This window comes from Babylonia areolata, chromosome 1, assembly GCF_041734735.1.
Source record: "Babylonia areolata isolate BAREFJ2019XMU chromosome 1, ASM4173473v1, whole genome shotgun sequence".
NCBI classification, from domain to species: domain Eukaryota; kingdom Metazoa; phylum Mollusca; class Gastropoda; order Neogastropoda; family Buccinidae; genus Babylonia; species Babylonia areolata.
The window spans coordinates 25,118,752-25,136,251 of NC_134876.1; the positions used below are offsets into that span (position 1 = coordinate 25,118,752).

Here is a 17,500-nt window from a genome sequence, read left to right on the forward strand (position 1 = left end):
TGTCTCCGTGCTCACGGTGGACAACGGCGTCTTTGAGGTGCTTGCCACGGCTGGAGACACTCACCTGGGTAAGCAGTGGCTGTGGACTCTAATAGTTACTCTATTTCATTTTGCATGAATCTTCAGTAGGCCTGACCAACGCGATTCTTTTATGCAAAGGTTAGTCATCTGCTCTTCTCTTTTTTCTTTTTTTAAGCAGATGTAATATGAGGTATGTTGGTCAGAGTGCACGCTGTGACACCTCAATAAAACTGAAACTGTAGATCTGGGGAATAGTTTTAAACTTACATTCGATTTGTAAACTCATTTTACAGTAATTACACTATTGTCAGTTAATTCATATGTCAGGGGGTACTTAACTTTTTTTGTTATTTTCTTTACTACTAACATTTTTCACTATCGTCGGTTGTCTGTCAAGAGACCGGAGAGCCCTTTAACCCCCTCCCCCCCACCCCCACCCCACCTCCCCCGCCCCCCACCCACCCCCCCTTTTTTTTTTAAACATGCATGATTTGCACCATCGCCAGATGTCTGTGAAGGGGTTTGACCTTTAGCCCCCCTTTTCCATCTCTCTCTCTCTCTCTCTCTCTCTCTCTCACACACACACACACACACACACACACACACACAAACTCTCTCTCTCTCTCTCACACACACACACACACACACACACACACACACACACACACACACACACACACACACACACACTAAACATCCACGACATTAACCGTCGTCAATGATTTGCCAGGTGGAGAAGACTTCGACCAGCGCCTCGTAAACTACCTGGTGAAGGTGATCAAGCAGAAAACGGGAGAGGACGTCCGAGGCAACAAGCGCGCCATGACACGACTCCGGCGGTCGGCCGAGCAGGCCAAACGGGCGCTGTCCTCCCAGCATTCCACCAGAGTGGACCTGGAGGGCGTGACCCGTGACCTCGTTGACCTGCCCTTCACCCGAGCCAAGTTCGAGGAGTTGAACATGGATTTGTTCCGATCCACCCTGAAGACCGTGCAGCAGGCTATTACCGACAGCGGCAAGAGTGTGGAGGAAATTGAGGACATCGTCCTGGTGGGTGGATCCACCCGGATCCCTCGTGTGCAGAGCCTCGTCAAAGAGTTCTTTGGGGGCAAGGTATGTGTAGCAAGTAAAACGGGCATATACGTAAAATCCCATTCAGTCGTACATATGATATGCGAGTGAACGTGGAAGCTGCAGCCCACGAACGCAGAAATATGGCAAATTCTCTCTCTCTCTCTCTCTCTCTCTCTCTCTCTCTCTTGCCTCTCTATGTATCTGCCTGTCTGTCTGTCTCCTTGTCTTTCTCTGTCTGCCCGTCTGTCTGATTCATTGTCTGTCTGCCTGCCTATTCCCATCCCTCTGTCTCCCCGTCTGCTTCTTTGTCTGTCTTTCTGCCTGTTTCTCTTTCATCTGTCAATAGTTAGCTACCATGATCACAGCCACACCAAACTGAAGCAACGAAAGTGTGTGTGTGTGTGTGTGTGTGTGTGTGTGTGTGTGTGTGTGTGTGTGTGTGTGTGTGTTTTAAGTTCACCACCAAAGTGGAACCGATTCTTCTCATTAGCTTTTCTGTGAACTTTCAGAGGTCTGGAGAGACCTAAACCCAAACCACTTCACTGAAGTCAAAGCAGTCAGAGAAATTTCATTGTAGTCAGAGAAACGTCATAATATTCACAGAAAATTCATTGTTGTCACAGAAACTTCATTGTAGTCAGAGTGTGGTCAGAGAAACTTCATTGTAGTCAGAGTGTAGTCAGAGAAACGTCACTGTAGTCAGAAAAATCGATTGTAGCCAGAGAAACGTCACTGTAGTCAGAGAAAGTACAATGCACTTGGAGAAACTGTATTCACAGAAACCCAAACCGCTCCACTGCAATGTCACCACTGTATGTTCAGGAGCCCCATCGCGGCATCCACCCTGACGAGGCCGTGGCTTTCGGGGCAGCGGTGCAGGCCGCCGTTCTGAGCGGACAGAAGATGGCCGATGACGTGCTTATCGTGGACGTCAGCGCCCTCAGCCTGGGCCTGGAGACAGTGGGCGGCGTGATGACCAGCCTGGTGCCCCGCGGAACCACCATCCCTGTCCACAAGGCCAAGGTCTTCTCCACGGCCACCGACAACCAGAACGCCGTCACCATTCAGGTAGGTTTACTACTGGATGTGTATGATGGTCAGTCGTGTCTGACTATGACCACCAGAACAGCAGAGGAGACAACCGCTGTCCTGTTTATCTGGGCTAGAGGTTGATTATAGTGGAGAGTGTCTTGCTCAAGTTAGATCCCCATTCTCTCGGCCAAGAGGATTTTGGGACAGGTGGCCCAAAGGCCAACAAGCCCCGAAGGCTGCAGCACTAAGAGCCAGTGCAATCTTGCCTCCTAGTTTGAGAGTCACAGTCCTTCACAAAAGACTAGGCTATAAGTGACTTCCCACTGCAATGGAAAAACCATTGATGATACAGCTCTCACTTTGCTGTTGGCCCAGCTGTAAGCTCATGTCAATCTGTGGTATAGGCTGAAGGTTTAGGTTCATTATTGATACTTAAATAACGCTTATCTTCGGTCGGAGACCGAACTGTAAGAGCTTCACTGACACGGGAGACATCAGCAGGCCGGCTACATACATGGGCAGAGCCGACTGAAAGCTGCATTTGGTAGCTCACCAATCATTTCCTGTGTCATTCAGTCAGTCTGGCTTCAGTCACGCGCACGCACACACATGTATATTTATGTTCGCATAACTTGTATGCAGTAAGCGCCACAAGCTCCCTGTCTGGGAGGTGTGAGCGTCAGTCTACAGTGGTTTTTGTTTGTTTGTTTGTTTTTTCTTGTTATCATTATAATTATTCAACTGATCAGTCCTTCAGCTTTTGGCTTCTGCTTGTTCTTTGTCTTCGTTTGCGTTTTCTTGGGAAATAGCGTAGTGCCTGCTGCTGGGAGAATAGGAGTGGTCTGTTTGGAGTGTGTGTGTATATATATATATATATATATATATATATATATATATATATATATATATATATATATATATATATATTGTTAAGTATAAAAAATAAGAAATAAAACTATTGATCTGTCAAATATTGTATTAATCGGTAATGAAGTTGCTCCGACATTATACATATTTTTTTTATAATGTTTGATTACCCATTTTTTAAAGTAAGACGTTGGTCATTGGATTGCATTTGAAGATGTGCACATGTGGCTTGCGACTCCTATGCGAATACAAGCTAAAATTGTGATTTTTCTTTTTCTTTTTTAGATTAAGGTTCCTGTCTTCACCTGTACTTTACTTCATTGTTAAAACTCTTTAAGATTGCTGAAGGAATGAAGGTTTGGATCTAGGATGCTTTCTCAACTGTTCAGGGTATATAAATTACGAGTAAATGGGGAGTAAAATGTTTTCTGTTTGAGCACAAACAGTGCAGTTTTTCATTAAAAAAACAAAACATACAACTACTGCTACTTATAATGATAATAATGATAACAAGAACAAGAACAACAACAACAACAACAAAATAATAATAATAATAATAATAATAATAATAATAATAATCCCTCCCATTTTCTCGTCAGGTGTACGAAGGTGAAAGGTCGCGCGCCAAGGACAACCACTTGCTGGGTCGGTTTGACCTGACAGGGATTCCCCCGGCACCACGAGGGGTGCCCCAGATCGAGGTCACCTTCCAGGTGGACGCCAACGGCGTGCTACGCGTGTCTGCTGAGGACAAGGGGACAGGGCAGAAGAACGACATCACCATCGAAAGGTCCGGGGCGGGGCTCAGCCCGGAAGACGTAGAGCGCATGGTGAAGGAGGCGGAGGACTTTGCTCAGGAGGACAAGCACTTCCGGGAGCTGACAGACGCTCGGAACGGTCTGGAGAGTATGGCTTACACCGCTCAGCGCCAGCTGGACGACCTCCTCCAGAAGAGTTCTTCAGAAAGAGCAGGGGATGTCAGTGAGGAGGACCTGGACAAAGCCAAGGAGGCGGTGAGGGAGACGATAGAGTGGCTGGAATCGAACCCTGGCGCCAGTGTGGAGGACATTGAGGAGAAGAAGAGGGGTCTGGAATCAGTGCTGCATCCTGTGGCTGAAGCTCTGTACAGTCTGGGTCTGCACACAGCGCCAGGGGACAGGAGGAGGATAGACAGGCACATGACAGTGCAGAGCTGTGATTGATGTCCTATCCCCTTCCCCTTCACCACGTTCTTTCACACTGTTCTCTGTCAGACATTCAGAGGCAGAACATTATCAACTGGCGCGACAGAGAAATTTGTGATAACGTGATAACTTTGTATGTAAGATTGTAAGCAATAATCATGTGTGTGTGTGGGGGTGGGTGGGGTGGGGGGGGTTCGGGTGGAGAGAGGTTATGGTGGAAGAGAGAGAGAGAGAGATGTACCTTTGTAGTGTGAGAACAAATGATACATGCTGGTATTAAAAATGCTGAATTCAGGTAAATAATGTTTTTATGTGGATGTAGTAGTTGTAGTAGTAGTAGTAGTAGTAATAATAGTAGTTCTTTGTTTATATGCATCTCTGTGTGTCTACTTCCAATCAGATTGATAAAGATATATTGTATTTGACTGGGTTCATTTTCATGATTGTTGTTCCTACGCCCAAAGCCTCCCTGTGATCAACAACAAAAAGCAGAAAAAAGAACACTTTTTAGTGTGTGTGTTTGACTTTTTAGTGTGTGTGTGTGTGTTTGCAAACTATAATACAGAAAAAAAAACCACTTGTTAGTGTGTGCGTTTGACTTTTTAGTGTGTGTGTGTGTGTGTGTGTTTGCAAACTATGTATTATATTAATTCTCCCTTTTGCATTGCAAAACAAAATTGCATGCATTAAAATACAGTGAATTTTGGTAATGTGACTGTCACTGTTATTCTACCAACTGTTGTTTCAAGAACATCATCAGTACTGGAGATGGAACTCATTCACCACTGCTGCAAATGCTTGATAATTCCCAAGTTTGACGACCTTGTGATTCGTCCAGTTTCTGCTGACTCACAGGGGGAGATATTATGAACATATCATTTGTGCAGATGCACTCAGAAGTTTTTGCTTTTCACTGCTCTATTCCACTTTCACATTCCCATCTTGACCAGAACGGAAGTGCAAGACATGACTGAAGGGAGATAATGGATCTAATTCCTGTTGAAATTATTTGGTGTTACTTCCCTTAGTCTATTTGAGACAAGAATTGACGCCATGCTGACTACTGCAATCGCTCATGTGACCCAGGCCTGGTCATCTCCAAAATTGTAGTCAAGCTATTCAACAATACTGAATGTTTTGAGGAACAACCTTTGAAAATGTAACAGAGTTTCTACATAATTCTTAAATCCTAGAAAGTTACCACGGCTTTTTCCTGTGCTTGGAAAATAATTCTTACTGATCTTTGAAAAAAAACTGTCCAAGTATATTTCTTGAGCCACTGAAGACTTGCTAGCTTTGGGTTTTTGAAAGAGAGGGAAAGAAAAGGCAGACGATCCCACTTATGTATGGCAGAGTGATGAGCGTGTCTCTAGAAATAATTATAAGCATGTTTTATCATATTTGGCCCGATTGTGTGCGCATGTGTGTGTGTGTGTTGGTTGGTTGTGTAGTATGTGTTGTTTTGTTGGCATGCCATTCTGTGTAAAATAAAGTTATGGAAAATATGTCATTAACTCTTAAAAATGTATGGAACAAGTACAAATATTTGCTTATTCTGTTCTACAGAACACGCGATTGGTAAGCTGTTGATAATGTACAAGTATGATACTTTTGTGACATTCTGAGAAAAGTATAATGTTATGCAGATGTTAACAATACTTTAGTACTTTCACATTTCATGTGATTTTATATTTTTTTAACAGTATTGTTTTCATGTTGAATGCATTTTGTTTGACATGCTTTGAAATACATGATAGAATTCGCAATAATGTTTAGGTATTTTGCTTTTTGTGTTATCAGTGTGTTGTGTGATGAATGCTTTCCATGCAGGGCTTCTTGTCAGTTTTTAAAAAAAATATTGGGGTCCTTAAAATATTGGGGTCCTTAAAACATCAGGGATACTTACTTACGCATTATCAGAAGCCTTTGCATGCACAATTGCAATTTCTCTGAGACAGGAGGGATGGGAACAACTCAAAAAGTGATTACAAACACATGTTCACACACAGACAACTTGCTTTTTTATCACACAAAGCAGACAGTTACGAAACTTACCTTTTTACATTTTTTAAAATTTTAATGAAATTTACAACTGCTTAAAAACAATACACCTTATAAAAGAAAAAAAAAGAACAATAAAGTTGGTAGCTGGAGAGAAAAATCTGGAGATAAAAATGGGGTTGCCACAATCAATATCACCATTTGCTCAGAAGACAGAAACTGTTTGCTAGTTTTACATATAAAAAAATAAGCATTAATGTCAAGTAATTTTTCAAATTTCAATTTCCTTTGTGACCGTCAGTCTAAATAACGGAAATGATATGTCTTGATTTTCAAAAAATAAATTAAGGCATGCTGAATTCCGGGTCCCAGAACCCTCCTTTGCCTCCCAAAGAAAAAAAAAAACCCATCCCCAAACCAATTTAAATGGGGGTTTTTCATGTGAGCATTTCATTGCAATTAATGTTTCACAAAATGAAATAGATAAACTGAGGGGTTAAAAAGAAAGGGAAGGGAGGTGGAATACAGAGGACAGAGGGGAATTTGAAAAGAGAGACAGACAAAGATTGCGAGACAGAGACTTAAGGACAGAATAATGGAAAAGGAGAGAGAAGAAAAAAACAACAACAAAACAAAAGAAGACCTCATATGAAAAAGAATTTTTTCTTGCAAATAGTTTGTCTCTGTGAAGAGGAGTCTAACAGGATTATGAAAAGCACAATACACAATAATTTATACAAAAGAAAAGCAATATCAAGAAAAAGTTGAAAAAAAAAAGCATTATGTTTAGTATTTGTGTGATGTCCAGATATATCAAAAGATCATCAAAGTAAATATAATAAATGTAAATACCACCCAAAGCTCCTGTCACCCAAGGATTTCTATATATCAAAAGAAATGCCACTTGCCACTTTAATAACAATGAACACAAAAAGCAGTGATAAAAAACAAATAAAAATAAAAAGAAAGAAATCGTTTTAATTTTGAATATGCTAGCTGTTACTGTTTTTGTAATCGACTAGTTCATCTACCCCACACAATCCCTCCTCCCCTCCCCCCCTAAAGAAGCACCCACCCCAAAACAGTCCTAGCTTTTTATCACCTTTTCTCGATTATAATCATCTTTCTCACCACAACGTAAATAAATCACCAATGTATAAACAACAACAAAAAAACGAGAGAAAAAATGCAACCAGACAACCAAAATATACATATGTATGAAGTATCAAACAACTAAACGAATCCACCATTGATTTTTTTATATATGTAAAAGAATTTGTTTTTAAAAAATTAGACAAAGCTTTTTTTTTTTTTAAATTCCACAATTATATACATACACTTTTAACCCTGGAAAATCTCACCCCAACCCCCCACCCCCCAAAAACAAAAATATATATACATAAAGATATATATATATATAGAGAGATATATATATATATATATAGAGATAGATAGATAGACAGATATCAGTATTTGTAACTGGAAATTCAACCCTTGGATAAAAATGTACATTTTGTCTTGGATGCAATATTTCTGTGTTTTAGAATTCAAAGATAAACAGTATAACTGTTAGTATCTATGAACACAACACTGGGTTACGTTTACAAATAATGCAAGCAAAAAAAGCAAATTATACATTCAACACAAAAACAAAGCATTATTTTGAAAATGCTTCAAAACGAAAAAAAGAAAAAAAAAACTACTACTACTGAGATGATTTTTTTGATTATTATTCTGGTCCAATCTTTTTCTCAAACAAAACCCGTTTCACGCTTTTACTTTTTATGAGCTAGAGTGTTTGTTTGCTGTTTTTTCCCATTTTAATCTTAAATATCATGTATCAGCTGTGTGCAGAATATTATCACATAATATCATAATTGAAATCAGAATCACCTTATTACCCAAGATACAGAAAAAAATTTAACAATGTGTGGTACACACACAATTTTGTTGACCAAAACTTTTTAGGCAACATTAAAAAAAATAAACTGAAAAAAATCTAGGCGAGGTGAAAAAATAGCCACAAAAAAACCCACTTGAGCAGTATTTCCTCCTCCTCTTTCCATGTATCTGAATGAATTTAGACCTGTTAAAAAAAGTACTTAAAACTTAAAAAAGGAAAGAAAAAGACAAAGAAAATTAAGACAAAGAAAAATGAGAGTCAGCTCCGCTCCACTGTGTTGGATGTTGCACGGCAAACACTGGAAGCAAGGAGACACAGGAGGAGGAAGGGTACATGGCGGCGGGGCGTAGTGGGAGGGGAGGGGGGGGGGGCAATGGCACCTAGTGCTGTCGTCCCTCAGACTTGAAGCGAAGACTGTGGGAGTAGGGCAGGCGCTGTGGCTGCATGCATTTGTCCAGGGGGAAGAATGCGGTGAGGGTGGACTTGATGTTGGACACCACCTGTGATGGGCACTCCGCCAGGCTGCTGTCAAGGCACTCCTTCTCCTTTTGCAGGACGCTGGGGGGAAAATTAAAAAGAAAAAAAAAAGTTAGAAAAATCAGTGTGTGTGTGTGTGTCTGTGTGTGCGTGTGTGTGTGCATGTGTGTGTACGTGTGTGTGTGTGTGTGTGTGTACATGTGTGCGTGTGTGCATGTTGTGTGTGTTGTGTTGTATGTGTGTGTATGTGTTTTGTTGTTTGTGTGTGTGTGTGTGTCTGTTGTGTATGCATGTGCTGGTCAAGACTTTGAGAGGCAACCATACTTATGTATGAAACCTTAGCGTAAATGAAATAAGATGACTAAACACAATAAACAGATAAACAAACACATTAAAATGTGATTAAGAGCATAAAGATCCTCAGGAGGCATATGAATCAAATAAAACAATAACAACAAGAAAGGCAAGGCCTTCAAAACTCACTTGTGATACACTTTTTAAAAAATCCAAATTTTTAGGTATTGAGTATAATGCATTTACTGTTATATTTATATTTTTTGTATTCTCTAAACTTGGCACTTTGATCTGATATTCGACCCAACAAAGGATCTGTCAATATTATCATTTTTTGTTCAAACAGGAACTTCTTTTGCTAAGCATGGAAGTTTTATTTATTGCAAACGTTTTGGTGAAGATAGCAGAACAAGGGAAATTACTCTGCTGGGGAACTTAGTTTGCTTTAAACTGATCTTTCTCATCTTAAACATTACATTTTGAAATTATACTCAATACATAAAAAGCTTGGATTTTTTTTTAAAAGTGCATCACATGAGTCTTGAAGGCCTTGCCTCTCTTGTTTCAAAATGTAATGTTTAAGATGAGAAAGATCAGTTTAAAGCAAATTAACTCCACTAGCATTACAGAGTAATTTCCCCTTTTTACTATCTGAACCAAAACGTTTGCAAAATAAATAAAAATTCCATGCTTAGCAAAAGAAGTTCCTGTTTGAACAAAAAATGATAATAATGACTGCTCTAGCTGTTGGGTCAGAATATCGTATCAAAGTGCCAAGTTTAGAGAATACAAAAAATATAAATATAACAGTAAATGCAGTTTGCATATAATTAGGCTTCATTCTTTATTTTTTTGTGCCAATCCCAGAAGCGCAATATTGTTTTAAACAAGATGACTGGAAAGAACTGGATTTTTCCTATTTTTATGCCAAATTTCGTGTCAACTGACAAAGTAGTTGCAGAGAAAATGTCAATGTTAAAGTTTACCACGGACACACAGACACACACACACACACAGACAACCGAACACCGGGTTAAAACATAGACTCACTTTGTTTACACAAGTGAGTCAAAAATTAAACACAAACTACAGGAAACAATAGAATGCGCCACACCACACCACAAAACCATAACATAATTTCCTTCCCAACCTACCCAAACTATGATCTCATACATTCTTTCTCTCTCAGACCTCTTTACTGAGACTTAACCGGTGTTAATGAAGAGTGCAACTGCCAAGTGGTTAAAGCACTGGACTTTCAATGTAATTGTCCCAGGTTCGAAACCTTGTCAAGGCACCTGGTTGGCAAAGGGTGGAGGTTTTTGTTTTTTTATCTCCAAGGTCAACAGATGTGCAGACCTGATAGTGCCTGAACCCCCTTCATGTGTATACACATGCAGAAGATCAAATACACACATGATAAAAAACCCATGATCCATGTCAGCATTCACTGGGTTGTGGAAATGGAGTATGACTGCCTGCATGGCAGGGGTAAAACAGTCGTACACATAAAAGCAACCCCAAAGGGGATGTCTGCCATTCATATCGTACTGGTTTCAACAGGAGATAAAAATAAGACAGCCAAGCTGTGATGCACAATGGCTGCCAATCCAACACTGGATCTGAAACAAGGCAAAACGCAAAACGCACTCTTTCAAAATTTGTACTGGTACTTCAAACTGTCGCAAAACTGTAATCTGCCTGCAGGTGGCATATTCTGACAAGAACAGATGATTACACAATGCCTGAATCATAAAGGCAGACATGCTCTCCCTGTCCTCCACTCCTCTCTGTTGGAGTGGTGGTCTGGTGCTGACACTTCCAGCAAGGAAGCAAGAGAATCTGCGCTGGCAGGCTTCAATCCCACACTCGTCAGCATTTTCTCCCCCTCCACTGGACCTTGAGTGGTGGTCTGGACACTAGTCCATTTGGACGAGGTGATAAACTGATGTCCTATGTGCAGCATGCACAAAAAAGAACCCACAGCAACAAAGGGTTGTAACTGACAAAGTTCTGTAAAAAAAAAAAAATCTATTTTGATAAAGAAACACTTCAAGGCGGAAAAAAATGGGTGGTGCTTTCATGTAGTGGCGCACTCTCAAGAACATCCGAATTTCACGCAGAGAAATCTGTTGTGACAAAAGAATACTACGATAAGTATACTCTTTTCCCAACAAGAAAGACGTGCAAAAGACAGTCACTCACAGGCACAGGGCTTCACGCAGACATGCAAAAGACAGTCACTCACAGACACAGGGCTTCATGCAGACATGCAAAAAACAGTCACTCACAGGCACAGGGCTTCACGCATGTTGCTGGAGCTGGAGTGGACAACATCTGTGAAGGTCTTCATTTTGGACACGATGCACTTGTCCACTGCCAGCAGGTGGTTCTTCACGCATGGGTCATCAAATTCTGTGGGCACAAAACACCACTGGCAACTGAAGATGCTTCTTGTCAAATTAAAAAAAAAAAAGACATAATCATGATAATGAAAAAAAGAAACTAAAGAGAAAACACACACAAACACACACACACACACACACACACACACACAAACAAACAAACACACGAAGAGACAAAGAGAGCGAGCTGAAACTAACGACAAACCACTCTGCCCGTGTAAAAAGAGGGTAAGCATAGAAGGGGGAATAGTCTGATGAAAGGCAAGCAATATTTTACTGTCACTGCTCACTGTTGGTTAGTTGTGGTATTCCATTTCCCAACAACACACTTGGTATTCTTCTCACAGTCTTCTTTTTTTTTTCTTTTTTTTTTTTTTTTTTGGATGACTTCGATCTAAGCTACACCTGGGGCACCACTGTTTGAGCAAGCTAGTTTCTGATACCGACTGGTTTTAATCATCAGTTGTTACAAAGGAAAATGAACCAGCTTTTGTTTGAAGAGCAAGTTAGGGAGGTTAAGGATAAATATTAGTATGTGTTTCCTTTCGCTTCTGTTGTCAATTCGCCATTACTTTTTACACTCTGGACTAAACATATATCATTTCCCAAAGGTCACAAACAGAAAGATTTAATTCCTTAATATCATGTAAGCTCCTCTGTTGAGAACTCTCACTAATATTTTATGAGTTAAAAATCTATCAGCAAATAAGTAGTACCAAAACAGTGTCCATGTTCAGTGAGAAAATCTCATCACAGTAATTTGTAGCTGAAATATTCCCAGCAAATCTGGGGCCTATGCTGCTGTGCATAATAATCTTCTGGCAGATAATCCTGACTGAAAAGGCAATATAAAGACAGGAAGAAAATTCAAATTGCTATCTGGCAATTGCTCAAGTGGGAAAGTGTTACCTGGTTTGGTACTCTTTAATGATATTCTAAGTTGCAACAGACAAAACAGTTGTGAAAGGACAACTGGGTTAGAGTATCTTATTTATTAAAAGCAAAGTTAGAGATAAATTCAAATCAAAAGAGGCAAAGTCTTCATGTTTAATAACACACATGGACACGCACACACGTGCGCACACGCGCACGTGCGCAACTGAAATAGGGTAAATAAATAAACTCACTTTGTTTAATCATATGAAACATAGTTGTTATGATTTTTACTTTTTCAATTTTTTAAATTAGAATCAAGTATGAACTGGCTAAAATCAACCTACATTTGCAAGGTAATTCAATCAAAACAAGAACATTTCAACTGGTATACACAGAATGATCAGAAAATAAACAGTTGATTTAAAAAAAAAAAAAAAATTTTCGCTTTTTTTTTTTAATGATGGGAGCCCTAGGAGCTGGGAACTGTAATATCATGGGATGTTCCCTTATGTGTCAGTGTTGTTTGGGTTGTTTTTCTTGACACCTCTCCAAAAAACACAGACTGAGAAGCACATGGCCAGCACTACAGGACACAAGACAATGCCTGCAGACCTTGACGGTGGTTGCACAGGAACTGAATGCCCTTCTGGATGGTCTGGTGGGTCGGCATGACTTCAGTCACCAGGCTGAGCACCTGTTTGGGCATGCAGCCCTCCACGAACTGCAGCATGCACTCCACCACCGATGTCATCAGTTTCTCATTGCTGCACACAGTCAGTGTTACATCTGTCACCAGTGTCTTCAGAAAGTCAAGACATGATTGATGCACACAGTCAGTGTCACCTCTGTCACCAGTCTCTTCAGAAAGTCAAGACATGATTGATGCACACAGTCAGTGTTACATCTGTCACCCGTGTCTTCAGAAAGTCAAGACATCACTGCTGCACACAGTCGGTGTTACATCTGTCACCAGTGTCTTCAGAAAGTCAAGATATCATTGCTGCACACAGTCAGTGTTACATCTGTCACCGGTCTCTTCAGAAAGTCAAGATGTGATTGGTGCACACAGTTAGTGTTAATCCGTCACCAGTCTCTTCAGAAAGTCAAGACATGATTGGTGTACACAGTCAGTGTTACATCTGTTACCAGTCTCTTCAGAAAGTCAAGACATGATTGGTGCACACAGTCAACTGTCACCATTGTCTTCAGAAAGTCAAGATATGACTGGTGTACACAGTCAGTTTTACATCTGTCACCAGTCTCTTCAGAAAGTCAAGACATGATTGGTGCACACAGTCAACTGTCACCAGTGTCTTCAGAAAGTCAAGACATCATTCCTGCACACGGGGGGTGCATTCAGCTGTCACATCTGTCACAAATCTCTCAAGAGAGTCAAGACACTGTACAATGATTGCTTTGTAAATAATCCAGAATCACTAAACCTCAATCGTTTGACCCCTGTTTGGGGATATGGATGGCAGACAGAAGCAATATATGCACTGATTTTCTAAGTAACAGAAACACACACACACACACACACACACACACACATATATATATATATATATATATATATATGCTTGTGTGCATTTCTATTACTTAAGAAAATATATGCATATATTGCTTCTGTCTGTCATTGTGATCCATATCCCCAAACAGGGGTCAAAGGATTGAGATTTAGTGATTCTGGATTATTTACAAAAGTAATGATTGTACAGTGTATATATATATATATATATATATATATATATATATATATATATATATATACATGCATACATATATGTGTGTGTGTGTGTGTGTGTGTGTGTGTGTGTGCGCGCGTGTGTTTGATGCAGCACATGAAAAACTGGCTAAAGTGGGAATTTATCATTTTTGACAATTATCTATTTTCAGAAAGTCTAAAAATCATAGTTTAACAAACAAAAAACTAAAGTGATCTATCTATTATAGGTTTTTTCTGTAATTTTTTTCAAACTTGGTGTGCCCCAAAGGAACAAATGGAGAAATCAGCTCATGAAAAAAAACATACATTTGCCTGCTTGTAACTTTAGAATGAGATTTATCTTGAACATGTACTTGGTGTCAAAAGATTCAGAATCAAGTAAACTATACGTACTCAATCAAAGATTCAGAATCAAGTAAACTGTATGTACTCAATCAAAGTCAAGAATGGTGAGTGGAGAAGTGATATCATGCCAAAAGAGAATAGAGCCAATGGCAACAGTGAATGTTCAAATGAGAGACAAAGGCTACATTGTGTCTGAACAAACAATATTTCCCATAATGCTGATGAATCGTTTGAACTTCAGCTGTAGATCCCAGATCATCAGCTGACACAATTCCTGAAAAGCCTGGACTCAAATGCACAGAATATTGCAACTTGAGTGAGGAATGTGTGCAGCAATGCCAACAGGGCATGCACCTGAAAACATGAAAATACTTCTGTTTCAGGCAGTTTTATGCTAAAATATGTAAAAATCTCAATTTTCATAATTTCGCCTCTAAGGAGGTGTTTTTGTGCATAGCTAAGAATAGCTGACTGCGACTTCAGCTGAGTTTACATGTGCTGTGTCACACATGCACACACACACACATATATATATACACATACATAAAGTCTGGAACTGCCAGCAGTGCTCCATGAAAATACTTTCAACAGGGGTAGATCCCCTTTCCTTTTCACTAAAAAATTTTCTACTTTTCTAATGAAGCCCAATGGATGAACATTTGACAGTTATTTTCTTGTCTTTTTCCCAAGAGTTTCTATATTCATACATGTGTGTGTGTGTGTGTGTGTGCGTGTGCGTGTGCGTGTGTGTGTGTGTGTGTCTCTCTGTCTGTATATCTATCTGTCTATCTATCTACACACACACACACACACACACACACACACACACACACACACACACACACACACACAACAAAGAACATAGAAAATATACATAAAAGAAATTATATACATTAAGGTTGATACCATGGATGAGAACTATGAGAGGGATGTTTCTTGCCATCAAAAACATCTTGCTCAAGAAAAACACTGATTTTAAATGATTCATTAACATTCTAAAGCCAGCACTTATATTAACCTGTATGGTACATCTTTCTTTCCATTCTCTATGGACTCACTGTACATTTACACTTAATATAAAGATTATTGTGATTCAAGATGCCTATTTTCAAATATTAAAAATCCCCAACGTATTTCACTTTTGACCATAAACATTTAATTTCAGATGCTCAGATTCTTCCCCATACAATAGGCTCACTACTGGGTGTTGGGCACTATCAAACCTCATTCACATTATATGAAATCTCTCTCTCTCTCTCTCTCTGTCTGTCTGTCTGTGTCACACTCTCACACACACACACACTCGCACACACACATGCACACTCATTGTACATGCATCAACATCACAAATGCTCTAACTGTATCTTTTTTTTTTTTTAAATACATACAAGTCAAATCCCTGATGCATGTACACACACACAAATACATGCTCGCTCTTTAAGTCTGTGTACTCCACGGCTACTAAGCCAAATTTGGTTGTTCAGTGAGAACATGGTTTATTCCATGACACGTCCAAAGCTGGTCTTCCAACACCACCTTATCAAATACACAATCTCATTTACATCACATGTCATGATACCTGCACATGAAGCCTGCGTTTTTGATGGAAGCAGGGTTCTTCATCGTGACAAAGACAGTCATGATGTATTCAGGGTGATTCTTGATAACACAGGACATGACCTTGGAAAATACATCCTTCTCATTCATGCTGCAGTCCTCTTTCTTGTCCCCATGGCACAGGCCTGCAATAGTAACAACGATAGTAATAATGGTAATAATGGTATTTTATACAGAGAGCCTATAATCTTCTTTGTTCGTGGGCTGCAACTCACACGTTCACTCATATACATGTACACAAGTGGGCTTTTACATGTATGACCGTTTTCACCCTGCCATGTAGGCAGCCGCACTCCGTTTCCACGGGTGTACATGCTGGGTATGTTCTTGTTTCCATAACCCACTGAACACTAACATGGATTACTGGATATTTAACGTGCATATTTGATGTAATCTAAATAGGGCTCTTGGTACATTACATAAACAGGTAAATACACACACAGGGTTCTTGCCTCTTGGTACATTATGTATACATAAACAGGTAAATACACACACACACACAGTGACTCACACACACATACATGCACACACACACACACACATATGTATTCACACACACACACACACAACACACACACACTCACACACACACACACACACACACATGAACATAAAAAAAACACACACAGAGAGACACACATATATAGAGGAGAAAATAATGAAAACAATGAAGTGATGTGGTGGTGCTCTACATTAGTTTAAAGAAGTGGGTTTTCAGGTCAGATCTGAATGAAATGGGAGAAGAAAAAGAAAAAAAGAGTCCCTGATATGCTGTGAGAGTTGGTTCCAGACAGCTGGGCCATGAAAGAGAAAGAATGCAGAAAGGTATTGGAAGGAGAACAGAGCTGACAGGTTGGGATGTACATGTGCATCATATCTGTAACATACCTTGGGGCAGTGCCAGAAATAGATGAAGAAACAAATAGAAAGGAAGTCAACTGATTTTCAAAGTCAGTTTTAAAATGTGATCTGTTCAACATAGCTTCAGCCTTGTGAATGTAACTGATCAGCATAGTCATATACCCGTTTTCGTCTTTCCCCAAACATAAAGTCAACCATATCACGCATGTGTTTGTGGCTCAGTAATGTGTGTTGTGTTGTGCTGTGTGTATTGTGTGTGTGTGTGTGTGTGTGTGTGTGTATGTGTATTGTGTGTGCTTGTGTGTACTGTGTGTGTGTGTGTGTGTGCAAGCGTGTAAGGCATATTTTTCATTTTTTTTATGAGAAGCTTCATATTAAAATTCATGAATGCTGTGTTCCCCACTTATACTGTTATTGCAATATTCATTTTCCAACTGGTATTGAAAAAGTACTGACAACAACAACAACAACTAAACTAAAATAAGAAAGAAGAAAAAAGAACAGAATGTATTACTGTCAATTCATTTACATGCTAAAGTGGCCAAAACTTTCCATTCTCAAAATAAAACATGATGTCATTAAATGACATGTCCAATCATGATACCGTTGGCGTTACGTCATTGGTCACGGCTGATTGACGTCGAAGTCGACAAATTTCTAAAATTACGTTTTCAGAATACCGTCATTGTTTGTTTACAGAAACCGACACAGACAATGGGTTAAAAAAAAAGATGAGAACGTGATTTTTTTTCTCAACTTATTCTGCTGCTCTGTTCAACCCAACGTGCTGAGCCCAACCCATAAAGGAAGTGGGGAA

At 39.7% G+C, this 17,500-nt stretch overlaps 2 protein-coding genes across 2 annotated transcripts in view; one reads left to right on the forward strand and one right to left on the reverse strand.

The window, feature by feature from the left end:
• LOC143291644 (endoplasmic reticulum chaperone BiP-like) overlaps positions 1 to 4,341 on the forward strand; it is a 10,425-nt gene extending 6,084 nt beyond the window's left edge. The window contains exons 5-8 of the mRNA XM_076601628.1: positions 1 to 68; positions 752 to 1,134; positions 1,918 to 2,163; positions 3,594 to 4,341. The exon at positions 1 to 68 is cut by the window's left edge and continues 87 nt beyond it. Of these exons, the coding sequence (XP_076457743.1) occupies positions 1 to 68; positions 752 to 1,134; positions 1,918 to 2,163; positions 3,594 to 4,196 (1,300 nt within the window). The 3' untranslated portion in view covers positions 4,197 to 4,341. The remainder of the gene's footprint in view (positions 69 to 751; positions 1,135 to 1,917; positions 2,164 to 3,593) is intronic.
• Positions 4,342 to 6,229: 1,888 nt separating this feature from the next.
• Positions 6,230 to 17,500, reverse strand: part of LOC143281006 (uncharacterized) — an 11,534-nt gene continuing 263 nt past the window's right edge. The window contains exons 2-5 of the mRNA XM_076585886.1: positions 15,785 to 15,947; positions 12,747 to 12,898; positions 11,145 to 11,268; positions 6,230 to 8,640 (exon numbers count right to left, since the gene is read on the reverse strand). Coding sequence (XP_076442001.1) covers positions 8,463 to 8,640; positions 11,145 to 11,268; positions 12,747 to 12,898; positions 15,785 to 15,947 — 617 coding nt within the window. The 3' untranslated portion in view covers positions 6,230 to 8,462. The remainder of the gene's footprint in view (positions 8,641 to 11,144; positions 11,269 to 12,746; positions 12,899 to 15,784; positions 15,948 to 17,500) is intronic.